The sequence below is a fragment of the Nicotiana tabacum genome, chromosome 19 (genome assembly GCF_000715075.1).
Source record: "Nicotiana tabacum cultivar K326 chromosome 19, ASM71507v2, whole genome shotgun sequence".
In the NCBI taxonomy this organism is placed as follows: Eukaryota; Viridiplantae; Streptophyta; class Magnoliopsida; order Solanales; family Solanaceae; genus Nicotiana; species Nicotiana tabacum.
In genome coordinates this window covers 56,027,932-56,054,210 of record NC_134098.1, presented here as the reverse complement: position 1 = coordinate 56,054,210, position 26,279 = coordinate 56,027,932, and the positions used below count along the sequence as shown (strand labels likewise).

General features: G+C 37.1%; 1 protein-coding gene across 8 annotated transcripts; it reads right to left on the bottom strand.

Annotated features, from left to right (window-relative positions):
• Positions 1 to 850: 850 nt before the first annotated feature.
• Positions 851 to 24,365, bottom strand: LOC107798442 (uncharacterized). Of its 8 annotated transcripts, none has more exons than XR_012702695.1 (20): positions 23,747 to 24,364; positions 21,553 to 21,787; positions 20,753 to 20,858; positions 20,519 to 20,660; positions 20,093 to 20,357; positions 19,433 to 19,800; positions 18,271 to 18,326; positions 17,723 to 17,873; positions 17,325 to 17,499; positions 16,548 to 16,770; positions 13,641 to 14,144; positions 12,843 to 12,900; positions 7,209 to 7,340; positions 5,946 to 6,020; positions 4,864 to 4,947; positions 4,178 to 4,321; positions 2,907 to 2,988; positions 1,692 to 1,774; positions 1,505 to 1,559; positions 851 to 1,363 (listed from the first exon to the last, which is right to left on the bottom strand). XR_012702695.1 is itself a non-coding variant. In XM_016621440.2 (20 exons), exons 1-20 carry the CDS (start codon positions 24,021 to 24,023, stop codon positions 1,307 to 1,309), a joined length of 3,228 nt encoding a protein of 1,075 aa, XP_016476926.2. In that variant the 5' UTR covers positions 24,024 to 24,342; the 3' UTR covers positions 851 to 1,306. The 8 variants fall into 8 exon arrangements, 4 of the variants coding, with proteins under 4 accessions (XP_016476926.2, XP_016476927.2, XP_075093873.1 ...); XM_016621440.2 differs by having other exon boundaries at positions 7,209 to 7,296; positions 23,747 to 24,342; XM_016621441.2 differs by lacking the exon at positions 5,946 to 6,020 and having other exon boundaries at positions 7,209 to 7,296; positions 23,747 to 24,343.
• Positions 24,366 to 26,279: the final 1,914 nt, after the last annotated feature.

Sequence of the window (26,279 nt, the reverse complement as noted above, 5' to 3'; positions counted from 1 at the left end):
TTCTTTTTAAAGTGGCTTATTATGAATATTTTTAGGAAAAATATTTATATACATAGGCTTATAGGACTAAGATGCACCTCCTTAAGCGGGCGACCTTTTCAAGAAGTATTACGGAGGAATACTTCTTCTGGTAAAAAGCAAAGGTGTAAGCAAGCTTCTTACATCTTATAACATAAAGCAAGGTGTAAGCAAGCATTTCTCCAATCAGATTGACTTGAGTGAGCCAGGTTTAAGGAGATTTCTATGTGTTGAAACTAATTCATCATGTTTTAATCTGTTTTCTTTTTCTTTCTTTTTTTGGTTCTCCTGATATTCAGCACTCGTTTTAGGGCCGACTAAGGGATCCCACTTTGGGGTAAAATACTCCTTGGCAACTCTATTTCCGGAGCTCGAGCCTGGCAGTAAGTTGGCCTAGTCTCTCGCCCAGCCTTCGCCTTCTTCAGTGGCCAAGTTGAAGCGTTCAACATCGGCCTACCACCTTTTTTTTTCAAGGTGAGCTCGAGCCTTCTGATTGAGGATAAAGGATACTTACCCCCGCCACAATCTGTAGTAGTGAATCTGTTTTCAATTTAACCAGCATTTGCTCTGTAATCCGAGTGTCCTCCACTAGGTAACACGTAATGATTATTCATTACCTAGTGAATTTGCTTTCACCTTGAAGGACATAATTTTATCAGTTACATCCTGCCCTACTTGATGGACGAGTGTGCTGCTTCTGAATCTTTTGGTTCTTGCATTCATCAACTGCATGCAATCATTCATGAAGCTGAAACTGCAAAGGGATTAGGGGATAAATCTTCGGAAAGATACTGCCATGAGCTTCCAAAGAATTAAAGTTCCCATGACTCTCTGTAACAACAACTGGTTAAACTACATTGATATTGTGAATACTTTACATTATCCATGTATACAATTTAAATCATAAAAGATATGACATGCTTATCCTCCTGAGATAATTAAAAACGAAGAAGTAGATATTTTGATATTGGTTACATAAAATTGTGTGCTTCATTGTAGAGGCAAGAAGTGAAGAAAGATCAAATTTCTCCCAGTTTTTCATTCTTTGCTGCCAACTTCCCTAATTCGTCCAGCTTACCCACCAGATAATAAATTCAACGAAATAACCTTGACTGCAGTATGAAGCCACAGCATCCCATTAATCTATTTCAAGAAAGAGAGACTTGACATCGACATGTGGATGGCCACAAGCATTCGAATCACAAACCGTTGGGTAAGTACAGGTGGGCAGGTTTTGTTGGCTTTTAGCTGTTCATACCGGAACAGTTGTCCCACCTGGTATTTCTGATTACCTTTGCGAGAAGTATGGGTGTTTTAGAGCCTCATCGACACTAGGTCGATCTTCCTGAAATGAGGATGCAGTTAACAGCCACAGAGTCAGATACTAATTTCATCTCAGTTAATTAACAAGGAGAAATGCCAAATAGACAACATATGCATCAGATGTAGGTTTTAGGCGTTAAGACTTATTGAAGACAGAACTTACAGGATTCCATTGTAATAATTCACGTACTAGTCGCAGTGCCCATATGTTTGGGAACCTGCAGCAATAAAAAATATTCTCAGTGAGCTAGCAACTTGAAACTTTGTTGCCTCATAGTTTGTCCTTTTGATCAGGGTAAAAGGCATCGGGATTCTGGTAGGGAGTTCGGAGAGCAGACATGAATACAAACCCTATCTTCAGAGGATCCCTGTTTTTTATTTGACGAGAAAAGAACTCTTCAGAGCATTTCCACGGAGCTGGTGAAACTGAGGCCTGAATGAAGAAATAAGAATTTAAATGAACACAGATGAGCTCTAAACACTGAAGCTAATCATTCCCAATCTCTAAAAATTATCACGGCTATAACACAGGTACACGTTTAGTGGTATACCTCAAACATTGAATAAGCTATCAGAATAGATGGTGGAAAGATGTGAAATAAGAATGATTCACCCCAGTAGTTAGACTAAGAAACTAATATCATAAAAAAGCAAATAAAAGTGAAAAGAGCATTTTGACAGATAAAATCTGAAAATACTGACCGACACAAGTTAGCTTTTCAAACTGCAAATGTGGAGAAGTGAGACTCGACTAATTCAGTCTACTTATCAGACAAATGATACGTCACAAAACCATTAGGCTCAGAAGTTTGGGAAAAGCATTTCACGGATTTAATGTGAAACTGAATCACAATATTCCACCACCTAATACTTCCTGTTACATGTGAGGTGTTCTTTTACACGGTATAAAACTTCCAAAACTAATCGGCTTCAGAATGTAGGGAAGGCATTTTTCACAGGTTAGATATGAAAATGAAATACGTTTCCACCACCTAATATCTCCTGCCATAAACAGGTATAAAACTTACACCATCCAGGGAAGTGTTCAAATAACAAACATCCACTTATATTGGTAAAATAAGGGGGAAAAATGAAAAATATGAGATAGAAGAATAAAGAATCAGTTGGATGACATTGAATAAATCTAATCCGTATTGGTGTAACTTGAACATCATTGCAAGAGCTTGAACAAAGGTGATCTTTAATGACGTACTGATTGCTCAATACACAACTAAAACAAACCCACTTTGCAATAGTTCCAAGAAAGTGTCAATACTTTATCACATTGAAAGTTCCTAAGAAATACTTGTCATTACAACAACAACAAACCCAGTATAATCCCACAAGTGGGGTGTGGGGAGGGTAGATAGAACGCAAACCTTACCCCTACAGTGAATGTAGAGAGGTTGTTTCCAGTAGACCCTCGGCACGAGGAAAAATGAGAAAAGAGCAGTAGCAACAAGCAATAACAATACTTGTCATTGTCAAACATAAATCTCTCAGACAAAACCCTGGCAACACACTGGATGTCTGTGGACAAATAGATTTAGAAGAAGACCACTCACCTGGTCATATTTTGACCTAGTTTGATGAAGTTTTGAGGTAACTCCAGGGCTCAGAATACACATTTCCATGAAAGATCTAAGCCTGTCAAAAAATATATTGCAGCGCTATATTTAGCAGAATGCCAACCTAACTGGAAAGAGTAAGAGCAATCCTTCAAACCAAAATTATCTTTTTCATGCTCCCATCATCAGACAGTAAATGTGTAAAGCTCCTTTCCTCTATTAATTGATACAAAGTAAAAAACCTTTCCTCTCCAATGCAATGACTAACAAGTAGCACAAATTGATTAGAGCAAATCTCCATCGAAGTATCTTATATAAATTAATACGAGTGGAAAAAAATTGAAATTCATTTGTAATAAGACTGTTGGTGATTTGTAAGGAAAAAGCCCGAAATCTTATGGGGTTTATGGATAAACTTTTCCTTACAAGTACTCAATCATATACGAAGCATAATATGATGTTTTCCATTAACAGAAGTACCAAGCACTCGGCACCTGCCAATTGGCTTAAGATTGTTTCAGGAATTTAACTTCCTTTTTATTTTCTAATGAATCGTAGTCATTTAAAATGAAATTTGAAATCTAAATCAGTTGTTATTAGATACCAAAGTGACACCACGTATTTCAATCAAAATTCCCGGCTGTGTCTTAACATGTGATTAAGGTACACATAGCAAGTCAACTACAAAGAAGAGTAACTTCAGATTCTTGTTAGAATGTTAACTGTTAGCGATATAATGTTAGATTAGAGTATTAGAAGAGTAATGTAATTGCGTTAGACGTCCCAGATTGAAAAATATAACATGTCTTGTATTTAACACCTATAAATAGGTGTCTTATATTCATCAAATCATCAGGTCTTTAATACATCTTCTATTCTCTTAAAATTCTCTCACAGTACAACTCTATTCTTTCTCCATATTCCCATCACCTTAAACACAGATTGCTGCAGAAATATAAGTCATGGCTAAGACATAGTTTCATCAACTTTTAATCCTCAAGGTTCTGATTTCAATTGTGCAGAAATCAGACACCTTGTCTTCAGTGGTACTTAAGGCAGATCGACTACATCTTTTTGTGCAGGATTAACTGAAGACAATGTTATACTTATATATACTACCATATTGTAAAACAAGATACCAATCACTTTCCACATGCAAAAATAATCAAAATAAAATGCAACATATATGGTTAACACGTGAATTTTTTTCCAGGAAGTCGAAAAAGTACTCTATCGAGTTGGCATAATCATTTCTAAACTGGACTTACTTGTAAGCTAGCTCCTTCAAGCTTTCGTTCCAACCCTCTAGGTGCTGATCTAAAAGAGCACGCGTCCTAGAACTCACCTGAAACACGTCTGGAGTACCCAAAACCAGTTCTAAGATCACTACACCAACACTCCACATGTCATACCTGTTCAACACAAACATAATGAGAAGCTCTGTGAGACTAGTGTACGTAACATTTACAATAAACACTTATGATTAAGCTGATGTTCTTGAGTTTTTTTTTTTTTTTGGATAATTGTAGTGTTCGGGCCAGCTTGCGCGCACCTCGACTAATTCCACGGGATACCTACCACCTCCCACCAGCAACAGATACCAGGTAACTCTATCCACCAAGGCTTGGATAGATGGGAAGAAATCACCTAGTATTTTTTGCCTGTGCTGGGATCTGAACCTGAGACCTCATAGGTTCTCACCCACTCCATTTACCACTAGGCCATACCCTTGGGTGCGGTGATGTTCTTGAGTTAATGAATGAATTTACATTAAGTGAATACCAATCATAATGATGAATAAAAATCTGGTTGCCTTCAGGAGTCATTCAGTTCCAAATTAGATACTCAAAAGACGCATATGATGAATGCACAACTTATGTTATACAATTGTGGAAACATAATAAATGGCATATAACCAAAACTAAAATTCAGAAGTAACAAGAACCTGACATACTTCATAGTAGTGAGAGTCAGCCCTTGATACCAACTGGCATTCAAAAGAGCTTCAGGTGGAGTATATTCATAAGTTTGTTCAGCTCTGTGAAAAAGAAAAGGAAATAGAAATGAGAAAAATAAAAAATGCAAGAATACAAAAAGGTGGTGAAATTCCTCTATATATCAGAGAAAAAATGGCTAGGAGCAGCAAAAGAGAGCATATGATTTTTTAAGTATACATTTCTCAGCACAAAAAGTAGAAGACAAACATTCCATCATTTGGGTTATCACCAAATTCATGTTCAGCCCATACTTCGAGAGATTGTCGGAAGCCCTGTGATTAGCCCATATGAAAGTAGGGAAATGGTAATGCTCAACTGGTTATCCCAGTGCTTGGATCAAATGGACAACTAGTAACCTAATGCTAGCAGGATAACTGAAGAACTAGATTAATCAGTGATACACTGAAACAACCATACATTTTCCACGATGGCAATGTCTTATTTGGGTTGCATGTCCCGTGATGTGTCATCCTTGTTGTTTTTGATATACCAACCTTTTCACCTTTAGATCAACCGACTTAAATTACTTCATGTAAGTGCCGTATATGCTCTACGGCATAGGCAGACAACTAGGGCGGGTGGTGGAACCACTGATTACAGTGTTTGTTTAGTTCAAATATACATGCTACTATAACACTCAGCCAGCAAACTGGGAGGGAGAGATCAACAATGCTACTCATCTTATATCACCATAATAGACAAGGGTTACAAAGACGACCGCACCATGATCGATTAGTGGGAACAAATAAATATCAATAATATAAAGAACTCAGTAGTGCCGTCAAGCAATAGCTGCATAATGCAGACGGTATACAAACATGATAGGAAATGACATCTGAATTCTATATCAGGTGACAATATTTGATCTTAGTTGGCAGGCATAGAGTCACATGACACTATAGACGGCACACCCAAAAGAAAAACCACCACTCTATAACTAGGATTTACAAGTAAATGTACACTACAAGTTCAAAGTGCCTAGATGTCATTCAGTTAAAAGCAAAAAAAGCCGAAAAGAAAGATTCAGCAAATATGATACCTTGAAGGCCCAATAGACCCATACAAGTGCTTCAATGTGAAATCATCCACTGCGCTACCAAAGTCAATAATACGCCTGAAAAGTGGTAAAGCTACTCAGAATAGGCAAGAAAAACGTTAATTATTATCCATCTACCAAACTATTAACTCATAATATCCGAGTCAGTGTGAGTCAATGTCCAATATGGGATAACTATTTTATTGAGTAATGACAACTTTAGTTAGAGGCTGGGAATATTCGTGCTTCCTCTTTCCTTTTGATGACTCAAAAATACAACTTTAACCTTTAATAAAGGTAGAGAAACATTCTTTCCAATCCAAAAAGACAAGCTAAAGAGAATCCTCTTTTTTTTTTTCTTAGCCCATTCTGTCCTCTCCTTTCCCAAATTCCATCATCTCCACCCTGGCCTCTTTTTCCTTCTTTTTCTTGCCAGACCTCCCATTCTGAGGAAACAAGTACGAGATACACACAGTGATTAACTTTCACTGAGACTACAGAAGTTTCTTGAATCAAGGGAAATCTCTGAATTAGTGGAATAAGAAATTCCTGAATGCAGGAAACAAGAGTAAATTGTGTGCATACACTTCTCCACCATTACAAGGAAACAAGATACTTTTATGCACAGTCAACTGTCACTAAGACCAAAGATAATTCAGAAAGGAGATATTAGAAGTGGTGTGTTCCTGTGCTAGAACTATAAGAGCCATTTTAGGAAAGTTAAGTTCTTAGGTTGAGTATCATCCCACATCGATAAATATCATAGGTGTTGTGTTGACACCTATAAAATAGACCATCTTGTATTCAATAAATCATCAATAAATATCTTCTATTTATCTATTTTCTCACAGGAGCAAATACTTATGTCAGAGAATTAAGAAACTCCTGGAAGGAGGAAATAAGACCACGTTGTCTTCATGGAAATTAGTTTCTCAACCATTCCGAGGAAATAAGGCACTTACGAAGAGAGACTGTTACTGAGACTAAATCAGTGAACTTAAATCCCTGGAAGTAGGAAAAAGAGTACATTTTCAGCGCATAAATTACTTTCCCAGACACTTGATGACGTATCACGAAGTGGGAACCCAAAGGACGCAAATAAGAAAGCTACTTTGCAGCAACAGGGTTTCAACCGAAACACGAGGTCATGTATTTGAGATTTCACTCAAGAATCTACAATAAACATCCAGCAGTATTAGCAGTTGACTATAATGTAGAAGACAACTCAACACAAAAGATGTGGAAGAAATAGATAAGTTGACGTACATCTTAGTTATATAATTCTCATCTTCATTTGGATGCCCTTTCAAGCACCTCCCAGAATCTTGATCCTCAAAGCAAACGACCATATTCTCTTGCATAAGACAATCAGAAAGCATACTAGTATAAAATTCCATCCTATACATAAAAAACTCATTGATATGTCATAGAAAACTTAAAGTGGAAAGCCTAAGACCTAAAACAATCAAAGAATTGACAACTGTACTTCACATGCATATAGACAGTGAATACTTAAAACAAAGCTAAGAAATTACATAAACCAGATTCTTTAAATAAGCTAAGAAAGAAAGAGCGAGATCAGCAATGTGTATAAGCATGAATTTCATGGATGTTTAATTTAGCATCAGTGAGAAAGTAGAAAGCTAAAAAAAAATAAAAAAAATACAGCTGACAATCAAAATTTATAATCAATAACTCAAGAGAAAACCATCATCAAACATTCTGGAAACTTCTTTTAAATCCAGTTTGACTGGGCCGGCATATTGAAAGCATATCTTTTTGTTCTTACAGTTCCTTTTTGTCTCAGTTATAAGTTATAACATAACTATTCATCCTAAAACTTTAACTGGAATCCGACAAGAAGTAAGCTCCAACTCTAATTTATGCTGAGATAGTCCTTGTCCATTTTTCTCTTCAAGGCTCAAGCATAATCTTTTTGTGTATTGACGTTCTGTATCCGGCCAGCTTGGCGCATCTCAGCTGATTCACTGGGCAGCTGGTAAAGCAACAAGCACAGGTGTCGCCTTACACTAAGCTAGGAGTACATTGACTCAGACTCAGTGTTGTAACTGAGACTCAAAACCTGGGATCTCCAGGTTATTACTCCTATGTCTCAACCACCCGGTCAGGATTCAGGAATCAAAGCTCAAATGTAACTCAAGAATCATAGAAAGATAAACAGAGGAAATAGTATTGTTCTTCAATTCAATTTGGTTGGAATAATCAAGAACATATATCGATTTTATTTATGGTACTCCTTTATCTTCACTATTTTTGTTTGAGTTACATTGAATGATGTTCCAAAGGTTCTTTAGTTTTGAAGCAACATCATCCTGTTCCAACAATAACATATCTTCTAATACTTCAATCTGCCCAGATCCTTAGTCTGGAAGTGCTGAAACAGATGCCGCTTCAGATTAGTAATATCATCCTGATCATTGCAAGTAATAACAATATCATCAACATAAACCACCAGATAAATACACAGATTAGGAGTGTATGCCGACAAAACACAGAGTGATCAGCTTCACTACGAGTCATGCCGAACTCCTGAATAACTGTGCTGAACTTACCAAACCAAGCTCGAGGGGACTGTTTCAAACCATATAGTGACCTGCGCAATCGGCATACAAGACCACTAGACTCCCCCTGAGCAACAAAACCAAGTGGTTGCTCCATATAAACTTCTTCGTCAAGATCACCGTGGAGAAAAGCATTCTTAATGTCTAACTGATAAAGAGGCTAATGACGTACAGCAATCTTGGACAAAAAGAGACGAACATATGCTACTTAAGCCACGGGAGAAAAAGTGTCACTATAATCAAGCCCAAAAATCTGAGTGTATCCTTTTGCAACAAGACAGAGCCTTAAGCCGATCAACCTGGCCATCCGGACCGACTTTGACTGCATAAACCCAACGACAACCAACAGTAGACTTACCTGAAGGAAAAGGAACAAGCTCCCAAGTGCCACTCGCATATAAAACAGATATCTCGTCAATCATAGCATGTCGCCATCCTGGATGAGATGTGCCTCACCTGTAGACTTAGGGATAGAAACAGTGGACAAAGATGATATAAAAACATAATGAGGTGATGACAGACGATGATAACTTAAACCGACATAATGAGGATTAGGATTAAGTGTGGATCTTACACCTTTGCGAAGTGCAATTGGTTGACTAAGAGGAGACAAGTCCGCAGTAGGTGCAGAATTTGATGCAGGAAGCGAATCACCTGGGCCTGATGTTGGACGTGGACGACGATGATAAGTCAAGAGTGGTGGAGCTGCAGAAGGTTGAACTGGACTAGGTGGTGGAACTGGAGCTATAGGTGGTGGAGCTGCAACTGGAGCTGTAGATGGTAAGCTGGAGTCGTAGAGGGAGATGAATGGGAGATAGTGACTGAATCTCCAAAAGATGAAACTGGTAACACCAGAAATATCTAAGTGATTACCTGGACCTGTGAAGTATGATTGGGTTTCAAAGAAGGTAACATCAGCGGACATAAGGTACCGCTGGAGGCCAGGAGAATAGCATCGATACCCCTTTTGCGTTCTTGAGTAACCCAGAAATACGCACTTAAGAGCACGAGGAGCTAACTTATCTTTTCTTGGAGTAAGGTTATGAACAAAACACGTGCTTCCAAAGACACGGGGTGGAAGAGAGAACAAAGGTAAGTGGGGAAACAGGACAGAGAATGGAACTTGATTCTGGATAGCTGAAGATGGCATACGATTAATAAGATAGCAAGATGTAAGAACTGCATCCCCCAAAAACGCAATGGAACATGAGATTGTATGAGTATGGTACGAGCAGTTTCAACAAGATGTCCATTCTTTCTTTCAGCTACCCCATTTTGTTGAGATGTGTACGGACAAGATGTTTGATTAATAATCCCATGAGAGTTCATAAACGGCTGAAATAGAGAAGACAAATACTCTAGGGCATTATCACTACGAAATGTGCGGATAGAAACCCCAAATTGATTTTGAATTTCAGCGTGGAAGGTCTGAAAAATAGAAAACAACTCAGATCGATTTTTCATTAAAAATATCCAAGTGCACCTAGAGAAATTGACAAAGTAGCGAAATCCCAAGGTAGAACTGACCCGACTAGGACCCCAAACATCTGAATGGACTAAAATAAAAGGTGACTCTGCTCGATTATTAAGACGCTGAGGGAAATGGGAGCGTGTATGCTTACTGAGCTGACATGACTCACATTCTAGAGTGTACAAGTGAGATAAACCAGGTACCATTTTCTGAAGTTTTGACAAATTGGGATGTCCCAACCGTTTATGTAATAAATCTGGTGAATCGGTAACTGGACAAATTGTTGAAGGAAGACAAGATGTGAGTCCATGTGATTTTGCAAGGATAAGAAAATAAAGTCCATCTGATTCACGCCCGTTACCAATGATCCGCCCTATAATGCGTTCCTGTATAAAAACAAGGTCATCAAGAAATAAAATAGAGCATTTAAGTGATTTGGCTAAGCGACTAACGACTATGAGATTAAAAGGACTACCGGAAACATAAAGAACTGAATCTAAAGGTAAGGAAGGAAGTGGACTTGCTTGACCTATTCCGGTTGTCGTGGTTTGAGACCCGTTGAGCGAAAAGAGATTTATTACCAGAAATATGATCAGATGTACCTGAATCAATGACCCAAGACTCAGATGCTGAAGATTGGGAGACACAAGCCACGCTACTATCTGTTTGAACAACGGAAGCTATACCTGAAGATGTCTGTTTACATGCTTTGTACTGAAGGAACACGATATAATCCGGTAGAGAAACCATTCATACTATTGGATCCCATTTCGCTACAATTTATTTCTCAAAATCTTGACTAAAAGTACTAGGGTTAACTTGAAATAGTGGAAATCAGTAACTCCTGCGGGAAAACTGAAGAAATAGCGGGGAAAAAACTGTTCACAGCAGAAAAACAGAACATCATTTTACGCGTCGGAAACACTGTTCACACCGGGAAACACTGTAACTCGTCGGAAAATTCCAAAGTTGTCGGAATTTATTGGGAATAGCACTGGTCGACTTGGAATTACTGTGCGAGTAAGCTTTCCTGAAGGAAGTTCGTCGGAATCCGGCTGTAAGGAGTCTCACGCGCCCGGCGCGTGCACAGATCTCGCCGGAAAATTTGGAGTCTGCCCGGCGCGTATGAGTTTTCCGGTGGGATTTTCTGGGGTTTGATCGCGGGACTACGGCGGACCTTGTGGTGGTGTTGGTTTGTTCACAACACTGATAAATGGTGACTTTGACGCAAACAGTCACTTAGGTCACCGGAAAATTGCATGGTGACTGAGTTCTTTCTTCCTGGATGTCGCTGGAATGACGCCCAGCAATCTTTTCTCACTGAAGCTCTGATACTATGTGAGAAAGCACGGGAGAAAATATTATTAATTATCTAAAGTGTTGTACAATGCCCTATTTATATACAGTGATTACATAATAATAGGTACCTACTTCCCGATGTGGGACACTATATATGACTAACTACTTAACACTAATATCCATGGTTGTTGATCTCATCAGTTATATTGCACAAAGTTTAGATAAGAAAGGCCAGCAGAAAAACAACTCCTTTAGTGCATGTCGGTTAAGTGTATGAGATGTAATCTTCTTATATGGCCTTGTATTTTCAATTGAGCTAACTTTTGGGATTGAGTTAGATGTAAGGTCTATTTTCAAAACATGGTTTTAAAGCAGATAGAGGTCTTTGGTTCAAGTATAACCGCCACCTTTTATTAAATAAGAAATTTCACGTGCTTGACCCGTGAAAAAAATTCATTCTTGCACGTGAGGTGTGTCGAAGTCATAATTAAGTAAATAAAGGTGTGCCTTCATTTATCAAGTAAATAAAGGTGTTTCAAACCTTGCCTTCTACACTTTTCCTTATATAAAAAAAAAGGTATGCCCTATTTAACAGCTTAATCTTTTAGATGAGATGGTCACACAAATCAACATGATTTCAAAGCCAGACCTACCCCTGACATTGGGCTACCCAACAATGGGGCACCCGTTACTCCACGCTTCCAGATTTCCAAGCCTTAACGTGCAGGGTGGCATTAAATGCCACACTGGTTAAGTGTGTGTGTTGTAGTCTCCTTATGTAGTCTCGAAAATCTTCACCACTTGAGCTAGCTTTTGGAGTTAAGTTAGGCTCAACATACATTTTCTTAGCAGATATTATACTTATAGGGATACAAGATGTGAAGTGATACAAAGCCTTGTCATTTGGTAAAATCTTTGTTTCGAACCACTCTGAAGCTGAGAAGGGTCTTCTCCCCGAAACGAATCAGTTTATCCTCTCTTTTTTCCTTATTTTGTTACTCGACCTAAAACCTCCAAAAATGTGGCTGAGGTTGATTGAAGATGATGTTAAGCAGCATGCAGAACCAGTGCTGAAGTGAGTACACCGTGAAGCATTCAGAATTTCATTGTGGCCTTAGCTATGTGTAACATCAGATAAGTAGCCTTTACCAATATTCAAATAAAAATCAGCTGCTATAATTATAAGTTTATAACTCTAGAGTGTATTTTCCGATCCTTTTTGATATTTTTGTACAAAGCTTTTTCAATTCTTAACGGGCAAAACGCAGCTGAAGTTTTGGACATATTCTGGTGACACATTACCCGCAGGTATTTCAACCATCAACTGATGTGTAACAGAGCAGAAGTAAGACTCCTTTGTACAGTAAACTGTGAGTACTACGCATAGGACTCTTGGCATGCAGCCTCTTAGTCTATTCAGGACAGTCCAAGTAAACAGCTTAGATAACAGATAGCTACCACAAAGACAAAAGTGACAATATCTTTTAACTTTTCGAGAGAAATTAGCTATAAAAAATTACAGAAGTGCATGTAATGAAAAACTCTTACCAGGTTTTATATCTCTATGGGTGATATTACGATCATGACAAGATTTAAGTGCCATCAACTGCATAGAACAGAAATATTGAAATGAATAGCTTCATGAGGAAATGGAAGATCATTCATCAGGATGGAATAAGATACTTGGAGGAGCCTTTCAAATAAGAAAATAGTTATGGCGCAAGCAAAGTAATCAAAAACATGATATTCCGATTATTAGTAGTAGTTACTTTCATATGAAATGTGAAAATTCCCGCAAGGCAAAACCCCAGCTTTCATTACTACATGACTAATTCTAGATGATTAAACCTGCAGAAGATGACATTGGAAACAAGAACATTCTAAGTCTTTAGACTGGCGATGTGGCAATCAACTGAACAATGTTTTTGCAAGCATGTTTAGCACTTTAGATTAAACTTGCAGATGATAGTGGAAATAAGAACATTTTGGGACGTTATGATTGACAATGTGGCAATCAACAGAAAAAATGTTTTTGCAAGCAGTCTGGCACTTGGGTTGCAGCAGCCACCTCAACATAGGAAATCCCAAAAATTTCCAGCACGCTCCTGACTATAATCCATAAGGAACAGAATATCCACAGTAGAATATAGCACTATAGCTGCATATATATACCATCGTCTAGAAAATGTCAAATGGAAGATCTTATTAACAACTAAGCCAAAGTAAGGATGAAAAAAGCTACTAGAGCACAATGCAATGTTTAAGGAACAACATCTCAACAATTATTTAATGCAGAGAGGAAAAAATGATAAAAAGAAGGATTGGAATAGCACATCAAAGAAATACCAATTGCCGAATCAGATTGCGCATTTCCTCTTGCCCTGCTTCTGTTGTTTTCAACCATTTCCACCATTTTGAAGGATGCAATATCTGAATATGCTTTATATTTTCATTTCCTTCCTCCGAATTATTTATCACTTCTTCAGCGGTATAGAGAAACTTTGATAAGGATATCCCTTCATGGCGAAACACAAGCCATATATCATTGGATCGAGACTCAAAAGACTCGACATATCTGGCAATGTGATTAAGACCCTCCTCAGGGGCAGCTCTCAGCGTTTCCTTCTTTTTACCATATACTTTATCGAACTTCAAGGAGCCCTGGATCCCTAGATCCACTACTGCATTTCTTTCCACAGGATCATGAAAATCTGGTCGTATATTTAACAGGAGGGAATTTGATTCTTCAGCTCGCAATGAACCTCCAAGAACAGTATGAGCATTCAAGAAAATTTCACCAAAATATTTCTCCCGTAGCCCACTTAAATAGACAGAGGTGCCTTTCTCCACCTGTTAGCAGTTGCTAGCCTTAATCAACAGAAATGCTTCGATAACAATACAGCAGAACTGAATACCAGTCTCATGCTAATCTAGGTGTACACTAACCAAAACAAAAGCAAAATTTCTTAAAATCAAGATGTACAGCTAGCCAGAAAAAACAAAAGGAAAACAACTTAAAAATCAAGGTGCAAGAAAGGCAGAAGAAAAGAAGCCTAAAGGTCTGATAGAAAAGATCATCACATGCTATACACCACAGCAAGGTTCTGAGAAAATATTAGATAAATTCGGAAACAGATGCTTAGACCGCAAAGTTGTTCAACATTAGTGGTGGTGCTTTTTTATGGATTTCCACTTCAAGGATTTCTCCCGTTGGACTTCAAGATTTGGAATATGAAAAGTATGTTGTTGCTAGAATCACAACACTGTATTTCTTCTAAAAAATCTGAGATGTGGATCATCCTGATGTAGTCCTCCTGTTAGAACCGAGGTTTGAAACCAAGCTCCCCCTCAGAAGGATAGATGGAGCAATTTGGTGAGATCCAATGTAATCCAACTTTCGATTCACTTGTGGGATAAAGTGAACTGTATCTTTTTTGTGCTAGTTGACCTACGTCGCAATCTTATTGTTGGGTGGGACTTCACCTTTGAACCGTACCGGACAAGTTTTTGTCTCATACAGCAAAGGCCGAAGACCAGGGTAAGTTTAGAAGAGATGGAAAACCTAGCTCCTGCCAATTAGGACGCGGATAAGCTTGTAAATGCTGGACAAAAGCCATGTTATCTTTTTTATTTATTTATTTATTTTATTTATTTCTTTTGCATGTTATCTATTTTATTTATTCACTTATTTATTTATTTTGCATGAAGAGACTTGCCGAGGAAGTTTATACCACAGGTTTGTCACTCATGGAGAGTTTGGGTTAGTGTGTCGACTACTTCAATCCCTATATAGCCTCAAACAATCTCAAGAGTATGGTTGGCTGATTAAGTTCTATTGTCCAGCAATTTGGCATGCTTCAAAGTGAGGAAGATCATTCAGTATTGGCAATTGTATTTTCTTAATTGTTTATGTTAATAACATTGTTATAACATGTGAGAATTATGAAATTACCATTCAACACAGACATCTCATCGGTCAACTCCAGACCAAGAAGACTCATAGAAACTGAAATACTTCGGAGGCACCAAAGTTGCACAATCTAGCAGTAGTATTATTGATTCACATGTTGGTTTCCAAGGAATACATAAATTGGATATGCCGAAAGAAACTGGTATGCTGCATTAAGAAACTAATGATACCCTTATAGATCTAAATGCTAAACTTGTTCCTAGAGAAGGAAGCCTATATAAGACCCAGGTTAATATCACATACCAACAGGCAAATGTAATTATGTTACGGTTATGCGATCCAGTATCTCATTCTAGTTAGTGTGATTAGTTAATTTCTCACCTTGTGAAAGTCATTAGAATGCTGTAATCCGTATTCTAAGGTATATTAAGAGGTCCCCTGGACAAGAACTGTTATACCAGGACAGAGGACATGCATAGATTATTGGGTATTCTGATACAGACTATCCACCTTCGGATAGTGCAACTTGTTTGGAGATAATCGATTACTTGAAAAGGAAAGAAGCAATATATGTTGGCAAAATCAAGTGTGAAAGTTGAACACCAAGCCACAGCTCTAGCCACATATGAGCTTATATCATTAAAGCAGCTTCTTTAACTATTCTCCTAACCAAATCTTCCAAATCCAAACCCAAATACACATTGTTTTCCGAAAACCAAAACCTACCAAATTAAACGTACTCTTTAATCCAAAATCCACCTAGGTAGATACAGCCCCAACAAGCGGCTATTACTCAAAAGATCTCAAACACACCTTGAGTTCTGTCCACTGAATCAACAATCGTGGCGAGCACAGTTTCTTAGAAACGAAGAGCAAACTGCATATACCCCGGGGGATGGAGGAAACAAGAAAAACAAGCAAACAGGTTAAACACTCCTTGCAGACACTGTACCATGCTCGAGTATACAGCTTGAAATGATAAAACAGAACGAAGATTGGAACATTAACTAAATTAAAACATTTGGTCAGGACTTCACAAAGACAATTTCCGCACAAAGACTATCATTTATCGAGTCATCCATAAAGCATTTCTTGAACAAACGGGAAAAAAGAGCTTGTGAAGGTCAGTTACCTGGAATGTTAAAGAGGGGAAGGGGAATACAAGGAAAAAATAAGTTCAAATGCGATTTTGTTGTACCAAATCGACATGAATGTCACCTTTGATAAAGTGCTGATGCTATCAACCGTCATTAGGTAAAGGATAAAAGAGGTAACCACCACGATACAGCAAAACCAATTCTAAGAAATATTCTGAAGATTCAATACCAGGATAGCAACATTACCATGATACGCTTCAAAATGAACATGCTTCCTTCAGAAGGGCCATCATCATAGACATCAGCAGATGATGAATCCTTCCTTCTTTCACTATTCGCCCCTCTATCCGTAATATTAGCTGAGAAATTGTTACTTATTGAAGACTTGATGACATGAGAACAATTCCAGTAAAAAGCTAGCCAAACTTCACCATATGATCCACGATCATATTTCTTCTTTAGAATGTACCTAATGATATAAAATTAATTTGACATAAAAAGAAAGATACAGATCAAGCACTTATCACAAGGAACAAAAAACATACAGAAAAAAAGTAAAGAACCTGCACATACAGCTTAGGAAGAATAGTAGGATGAAAACACATTGGTCAACAAGCCATCAAGAAAAAAGACTGAAGCAGGTGATAAAGAAGCCATATGTTCCACAGGTGGAAATAGAACAAGTATAATAAGAAAAACTCATGACAACTATTTTAGCAGGTGAGAGAGTACAAGCATAAGTTTATTTCCAATCAATCCAAGTAAAATTCTCTGTGAAATCACATATATTATCATTTGAAGGTGATATATGAGCTAGTTACTGATCAAGCAAAACAATAGTCGATCCACTCGAATAGAATATGCAGTCATTCCAGGGTCCATTTTGTGTCATAAGGAGCAACGCTCGTAGTTTATCCTGCTGGCAGTCCAATTCAAACAGAGACTAATATATCTGCAGGTCAGTTTATAAGGATTATTGTATAGTGAATGCAACATGAACCAAAACGATTCGCTGAAAAGTACCTTGAATCTACTCTGGCATGATCATTTGTACTGCTATCATTGAACGGAATAGATTCAAGCAAACCAAGGAACCTAGCAAAGCCTTCAGGATTAATGCACTGGTCCTTGTTCTCACTAAAGTTCATCCCAAAATGAACACACATGTGCTGATCATTATATAAATCCAAAGCTCCACCTACATTAAACAAGGCAACTGGAAAATTAGTTATTGTGGTGCATAAGCAGCTTTACTGATAGCGGACTTCACATGCAGTCTTCAGAAAAGTGAAGAGCCAAACTGCACTTAAAAGAAGAGGGGTTAAATGATGTGTAAATATCAAAAGAACAAAGCAGTTTTCATACAGATTCACACAGAAGAAACAACCACATGATGAAAGCGCAGGAACTTCACTGCTTACCCGGATTCTGACCAATGCTATCAGGTAAAGCATGAAGGAGCTCATGTTCATATTCATGGATGTCCTTCTGAACCCAGAATGTATACTCATCGTTAACATCGAGGTTCTCAGATAGATAGAAACATCCATAATTGCTGTGTTTTCCTTCAACCTGAGACGAGTAGAAGAATTCATGTAGCTGTTAGCATCCTTTTATATGAGCCAAGAAATGCTTGCAGATCACACATTTGTTTAATACTACAGTGAATTTTACATGAAAAAATGCCCCTACTGTCACAGCAGATCTCCTACCCATGCCCTTCCCCTGCTCTTTCACCCCATTGACGAAGATTTCACACTCCGCACACCATTAAGTTGGACTATTGATTGCTGAATTAGCAGACCGCCCGGAAATCCCCACCCAGCCTCAACAAGCAAATTATAATGCTATGTCATAAAAAAGAAGCGAATGCATCAAATCATACACAAGTATCCTCAGTTCCCAGCCCCAAGATCAAAGAGGATGCATTAGTAAAGAAAAAGATCAACCCAGTTGTTTTCGGTCTTACCAATAATCTGCCAAAATTGGAAATAAGAGGATGCCCATGCTCCTCCTCAGTAAGCACTGTTAATCATAAATGAAAATAAGATGAGCTAGGTCCAAGAACCACATTAGGAAATGACGATCTGAAGGATCATAATCTTGACAAGAAAAAGGATGCCACTACATAAATGCATACACGACAATAAGAAATTGGGGTTCTAAAATACTATACATCAAGTCAGGAATACACCTGATAAAGGATGATTCCACAATATGAAATGGCTAACTGAGTTTCAGTTAAGCAAAATTTGCAGCTCAAACTACAACATTAAAGAACATACTGCAATATCATATTTGTAAAGTAAAGTCATTTTACTCCAAAGGATGGAGTTAACAATCAATGTTAAATCAACGGTGGAGCTCCTGCATTAAATAAAGGACATGTCTGAGTATGATCCTTCAGAAACCAATACAACGGACATGCAGAGAGAAGACAGAACTCGAAATTCACAAAATTATCAACTGCGGAATTAATTTTGAAAATATAACCCAATGCATGAGTCCCGCTTTTCAAAACACACTGCCACGATAGAACTCTCTTTTATCTGTTATACATTGCTTCACAAACTTCTAAACTCCATTGTCTATCTAAGTTGCTCGGACACGGGTGCGGATCTAGAGGTCGGATCCTTCTAGATGTAAATTTTAAAATAGGGAATACGGATCCCAGTACGGATACGAGTGCGAGATCTGGCTAAAAATAATTCAAAAATATATATATATAAAAATATCTCTAAATTATGAGAAATTTTGTGGAACACTTACGTATAGCTTGTCAAGTATGGATTTCTTTTTTATTCTCACGTTGTAGATAAGTAAAGGATTGATCTCTTAGATAAGGTATGCTATTTTCTTCAAATTTACCCTAGTTTTGATTCTGATTTCGGGAATCAAATTGTATCTCGTCTCGAATTTTTCCGTCTGTCGTGGCCAAAGTACCCAAAATTGTTTGACCAAATCCGGTACGGATCCCATACCCACACCCATACTAGTGTCGTGTCGACACAAGTGCGGCACCTAAACTACCGTGTCGGAGCAACTTAGTTGTCTATTCCCAAATTTCCTGTTTCTATCTCATAGCCATTTGAGGTCCCGTGAGTAAAAAGCAGAAGAGCACTCAATTTTACCTGAATGTTGAGAAATATAATTGCTATCCCCTGAAGATGAGCAATCGAATTTTCTCATTCCTGCATGTGTTTTCTTCGCCAACCTTTGCAGTGAATCATTCAATCTAAATGGAAGGACAACAGCTGCCATGTTGTCCATACTTCCCTTTTCAAAAGCAGCATTTACTATGCAATCAGCTAAGGAATATGAACATGAATAAGTGAGTTCCGATCGCACAGTGAAATCAGCATGTAAATTCCACAATATGTCACAAATATCCTGTGAGCTAAGCTTTTCAAAAACGCCATCAGAAGCAGCCACCAAATAGCTGTCATTGGCTGTCAAAGGTTGCCAATCAGTGACCTCAGGTGCAGATATAACGCCATAACTGATAACACATTAAGTTGTTGACAAGTCATTTCTCAGGTTAAAATAGAAGTCTTTTGAAATTTCCAAAGATTTTACTAGCACTGCAGGAAAATTAAGCAGATGAATTCATGTGTGTCTTCTAGTTCAACAGTTAAAAACACAGACGACTCAAAGCATGCATCCAAGTTCACCAATTAAGATGCACAAAACTTAATGCATGCGTCCAAGTCCACAAGTTAAATCTGCAAACAAAGCAACGCGGGGAATGACATATCAATATAGATATCCTCCAGCATAAATGTGAACCTTACCTTTTAAAAGACACATCACCTATTGCTCTTGAAACAGCCAATTGACCATTAACCCTAGCTACGCCACTCCATTCAGAGACATGTCCTCCTGCAGTCTCCACTCGAGACCTCTCGTCATCCCTATCTGGGTGGTGGTCTCTAGTCAATTCCTTGGAAATCAGAAAAGGCCACTGGTCAGAAGCTACCAACTTGAAGCTATTGAAGTTCTTCACAGGTTCGAAAACCCCAAAGCCTCTTGTTTGCCTATATAACCTCAATAAATTAGCTGCAACCAAAAGAGAATTAAAATAACTATCTCTCCGAACTGTCCATGTAAAGCAACTCATACATTATATAAAAATGTTACTTGATAAAGACATTACAAATATGATTCTACACCATGAAGATTGTTACTTGACATAGAGCCAAAAGGGGAGAACTTCTCACCTTTAGCCTCTTCTTGAGATTTATATTCTTCAGAACATAAAAATGCCTTTGAATCTCCGATATTGGCAACTAAAATTTGATTTTCTGCCATAAGTATAACTGTGGCGGTAGAGCCAGAATCAAAATTGTGTCTAAATGCATCCTTCAGAAGCAGACAAGTTAATATTAAGACAATGCGTAACAAAGATTTAAGTCTGATTGGCCTAACGAAAAAGATGCCACTTGAGAGGTTACCCTTGAAAATGCAGAATCAATATCATCAATTGCCCTTAGCAATGCTTCCCTCAATATTTCCAAGTGAAAAGATCGATCAATGATTGAAGACACAGTCAGCTTGAGCCTACATAGAAGAAATGACATTTTTCCTTGGATATTTACATCATGTAAATTTTTTTGGACAATAAGAGATGCTATTCGATAACTAAATACAGATAGATGACACCCTGGAATAGCAAATCAAATCAAAAAGTAGACTGTAGCCTAAGATATCATTCTTTTATAAGTAGACTGTAGCTTATTTATCATTTTACAGAATCACTTTAGTTTGCAGTTAAAGATACATATATATATATATAATAAATATATTCTTCCCCTTGACATAGTAATATTGAGGATCTAAGCAAGGACGGGCATCTACTCTCACTGTTCCTGTATACAGGTGTAAACTAACAATGATGCGACAGCCTTCAAGAGACTCCATAAAAGGAATCAGGAACTTTGCTCATCTTAGTGTAAGCCTTGGATATATTAAAAAACAAAATAGACGTGATGCCCTACCTTTTTGTGTGTTTCCTTTCTGTGGGTTTTCTTTAGAGTAGTGGGAAAGAGAGGGGAGTCCTTATCAATTCTTAAAAGTATATTTGTTGTTTAGCATGTGTTAGCATAAAGAAAGGGAACTTAATGGCATGTTGCCAAACAAACAACATTTTCATTGTTTTTGTTATCAGAACTTGTAGGAGTTAGTTTAATTTGAAAAAAAAAAAAGATTAACTATTTCAAGAGGACGACGAGAAGGAACAGAGTGTAGGAGACACCTCCCCAAGTTCATCTCATCCGGATTCCAGTTCAGAGTACTCTGTCCTCTTTCATTTGGCAAGAGTCCAATCACTTTCCTTGAAAGAACTGAAAATGTTGCATCAAGAAGAAAAAATGTATGCAGTGTGAAATACTGCAGTAATAGCTTTGATGCCATTTCACTTGCTTCAGCACCATTATGACCATCAAAAACTGCGACAACACCAACTGTAACCTCAGTAATACCATTAACACCTGCACCATAAAGATAATTTAGAGACAACAGTGCAACACAAGGACAAGTAAGACTGTATGTGCACCCACCATGGTAAGTAAGATGGGGTCTTACAATAGGTTAGGGTTTGAGTCTGATACAGCTATATGGAGTTGGTACTGCTGGGTAGGGTTGCTCTAGTGGTGAGCACCCTCCACTTCCAACCAAGAGGTTGTGAGTTCGAGTCACCCCAAGAGCAAGGTGGGGAGTTCTTGGAGGAAGGGAGCCGAGGGTCTATCGGAAACAGCCTCTCTACCCCAGGGTAGGGGTAAGGTCTGCGTACACACTACCCTCCCCAGATCCCACTAGTGGGATTATACTGGGTTGTTGTTGTAGTACTGCTGGGTAGGGTCGAGAAGTTACAACCGAATTATTGAGTCTTTAAACTGTTAGTGCCTGGGTTAAGCTCAAAAACATACCATATCTATGCTTAATCTAGAACTGTAATAGTTCTAAACATCTCTGATATACTGAATTCATCAAATCGAAAGTCCACTTCTCTTTCTTGGTCCATACCAAAACAATTTTCTTTTTGTTCTAGAAGGATATGTTTTTTATCTTATCAACTATAATTAACTTTACAAAAACTTGCATCGTATCCACATTTAGTTTCTTTTTGCATTATTTCTTTTAGCATGATCAACATTTAGTCTTCTCAATAAAACCTTTTTGTACTCCATTCTTCAATACTAAACAAACACCATGTTGCTCCACATATTCACATATCAAATGTTTTCATATGACTTTATACCATGTGTGGAAACTTCACATTTTTGGGGGGGAAATGTGGGTAAAATGTAAGTGCTTTAGTTTTCTTAAATATAGTAGAGATAAAATTGTATTTAACAAGGTAAAAGTAGGTGTGTAACTCTATATGAGTACTATATGCGTGAAAAGTTCGTTTCCCAATAAGCCAGACATTATCATGGAACACACCAAAAATGAATGGTGGACATTCAATTTGAAGTGGAAGGAACACTAAATATTTTATATTTTCAACTATTCTTTTAATAACAGTGTGACGTCAAATTCAGTCAATCAAATCGAAAGGACAAAAAAACTAGAATTCCACGTCAGGAATAGAATCAGATTTTGCACTCAGCTACACGCTCATAAAAAAAACCTCTTGTTTATCTCTAATAATTAATCTAGTGAAGTCAATGCAAGTTCTTCTCCACCAAGCTGCAACCAACCCGCAATTTCCATTTGAAGTTCGATAAGACACATAAGAGGTTTTCATTTTTTTGATAATTAACACATAAAAGCTTTTCCGGGTATCCTTTCTCCACTTTACCAAATTTTCAATTATTTATAATTTTTCTTTAAATACTTAACTGGAATAATTGATACAAAATAAGAGTGTCTTTGGTACTGCAAAAGAACTTTCTCATGGAAAATGTTTTTCGGTGTTTAGCTGGTGAGTGAAAAATATTTTTTCAAAAAACATATATATTAAGGATTAATGGTATTATTAATAAATCGAGTATTGAAGAGTAATAATAATGTCTTAAATGTTAGTTAAAGCAAGTAATATGAAGTTAAAAATTAAAGTAGTAGTACAGAAAATGACTTTTGCATATAAGTGAGGGAAGTCATATTCCCTCTTTTGATGGAAAATATTTTCCTTCTGGTAACTTAAACACCAGCAAATAGAAAATGAGCTTCACCATACCAAACACGCCCTAACATGAAAATAAGTAAAGTTTTCAAGTATAGGTTCTTACTTCTTATGTCATTATTAAATTAAAAAAAAATGGATTCATACAATAGAATTATAGAAGTCAAGGTACTTGTTAACTATCAAAAGATAACAATAATAAAAACTAATGTAATAGTTTCAAAGTGTCCACCTGGATCCAAACACATACTTTTAGAACAGAATAGAGTAACATTTCACATATTTCACATGATGAGGGTAAAAGTTGAAACAGAAAATTTACCGGGGAAAGGGATGCGAATATCGAGAGCACAGAGAATTCGATCTTCTTGAGACTTGCGGCGACCTTGATGCAAGGCTGTTTGGCACCTCGCATTCGGCGATTTGGATTCGGAACCATGATCTGGAAGCTTCCAGCGAGGGCATTTTGGAGATTGAAATACCGCAGGTGCACCGCCTTCTTTATACACCGTCAAACATGTCGACGATTCTCCGGAAGTACAAGTACTCACGCAAAGAACAAACCCTAACACGAAGGCGAGAAATTTGCATAAATTCATTCTGTTTTCTGCTTTCTGTTCAGAGAGAACTTGAAATTAAAATTGAAGAAGAGGAGTTTCATGGTATTGAGAGGAGTGAGAGTAAGAGAACAAGATTCGCGCGGTGAATTTGAACAGACGGTGCTTTATAAGGGTGTGGGTCTTGGTCTTGCGGGTTATTTCACATAATCAAAATACGTTGGGTCTGTGCACGGAGTGCAACCGAAAAGTAATCCCTCCCATCTAATGGAAACTATTTCCGGAAATAAAAGTTCGAAGTTTGAAGCATCAAATCATTTAGGTAGAACTTTATGTGGATTTTTACAAATTTAAAAAGTATTAGTATTATATTCAGTAAAATCTAATTTACCCCTTAACCTTTATTGGTTGGAAACCTCCTTATGCATTCTTTTTCTCTGTAGGCTTCTTCTTCTTCTAGAAAAAATAATTCTTTATTTATCCTTGATCTTTTTTACACATTAACGAATCATGATTAAATATAGAGGTGTGATTAATAGACAATCTTCTGCGTTGTAGCTCCTTCTAGATGAAAGCTAATTTACAGCCATTCTTTACTAAAAACGAACAAGCGAAAGCGAGTCTAAGAACCATAGAACACAATGTCATTAGATACCTAAACAACAACTGATAATACGATATTTATCAAAACTTTAGACCGACAAAGGACACTAACAAAAGATGCGGCAGCAGAAAAATATATTAGTATATAATAATGCCAATCTAGTCAGAGTGAGAATCCCATATCATCATCACTCTCTTCTTTCTCTTCCTTCTTCTCCTCAACTGCAAGTTGTTCTGCAGCCAGCTGCTGCACCACCAGAAGGAGCAATCATCCTTCATAACTGTATAATTTCAATTGTACCAAAGCAAATATGCCTTAAGTAAGTATAAGTACCAAAGATCTACTAATGTCACTGGAATTAATCATAGAACTAATTGATCAATCACATTTTTGACCATTAATCATCCAACATTCTAGATGCAAAGTTAATGATACTATCCCACTTACCATATGATTTTCCTACGTTGTTTTGCACAAGTTATCCAATTGCTGAAGCTTGAGTTGAAAACAAAACATTGGTTGCCTATGTAGTTGAGACGTTCTATATTGTGTAGCTCAAGAAGCTGTTTGACATGGTCTAGGTGGTTGAACCTTACAGAATCCAACAATTAAAAATTAAGAAATATTGTTGATACAACATTCGTTATTAACATACAAAAAATATCAACAACGCAGAAGATTATCCTAAAGATTTTAATCATGGTTAATTGATGTGTAAAAAAATTCAAGAATAAATAGAGAGTTATTTTTTCAAGAAAGAAAAAGAAAGCCTTACTCGGAAAAGAATGCACAAGGGGGTTCTTTTTCCCATTCAAAAAGTGGGGGTATCCTTTCCCAACCTATAAAGGTTAAGGGGGTAAACAAAGTTTTACTCTATTGTAAATCCTAAATTTATAGTTAAAGAAAATTTATTTAACGTCTTTAATGATATCACTTCTATCAGGGGCGGATAAAGTCAAACATCTTTATAACAACCTCATTTGTTCCGATATTTTTTGGCTTTTATAGTGAATTGTTGTTATACACCTATAACAACATTTAACATACGTTTAAATATTTTTTGACTATTATAAATAAAACTTATCCAAAAATTAATTATTTTTCTTTTTTTAATGTTACATGTAAAAGATAAGAAGATTATTCAAATTTAAAATTTTAAAAGATATGCATATTTCGCTAGGTAAATATTGAAGAAAGCTAATACATTATTAATAAATTCAGAACTAAACGTACAAAGATTTAAACTCTAATGCACATATTTTAACGCTACTAGGAAAACAAAATCTTTCAAGATTGATGGAAGAACTTTATAATTGTAGTTGTTTCATAGATTTCATTCTCTTACTATTTGAATTTGCGAAGATTCGTGTCCATATTTGCAACAAAAAGGTATTCAATGGAAAATATGTCACGTGCAAATCTTCAAATCTTTTGTCTTATGCAAGATAGAAACTTTGTTCAATGGAAAAGATTGTGTGCATATTTTTAAAATTATTATTATTAATCTTAAAAATTCTATGTGGTTGTTATAGAGGAATAATTATACAAAGAGCGTTCAGCTATTGTCACACCTCCTTTTTTTCGAGGGGATACGGGATAGGGAGTTTTTTCAATTTAAGTGACATTATTCGAAATGAGATTATTTATTTATTCAGAGTCGCCACTTGGAATAATTTATGGTGTCCCAAGTCATC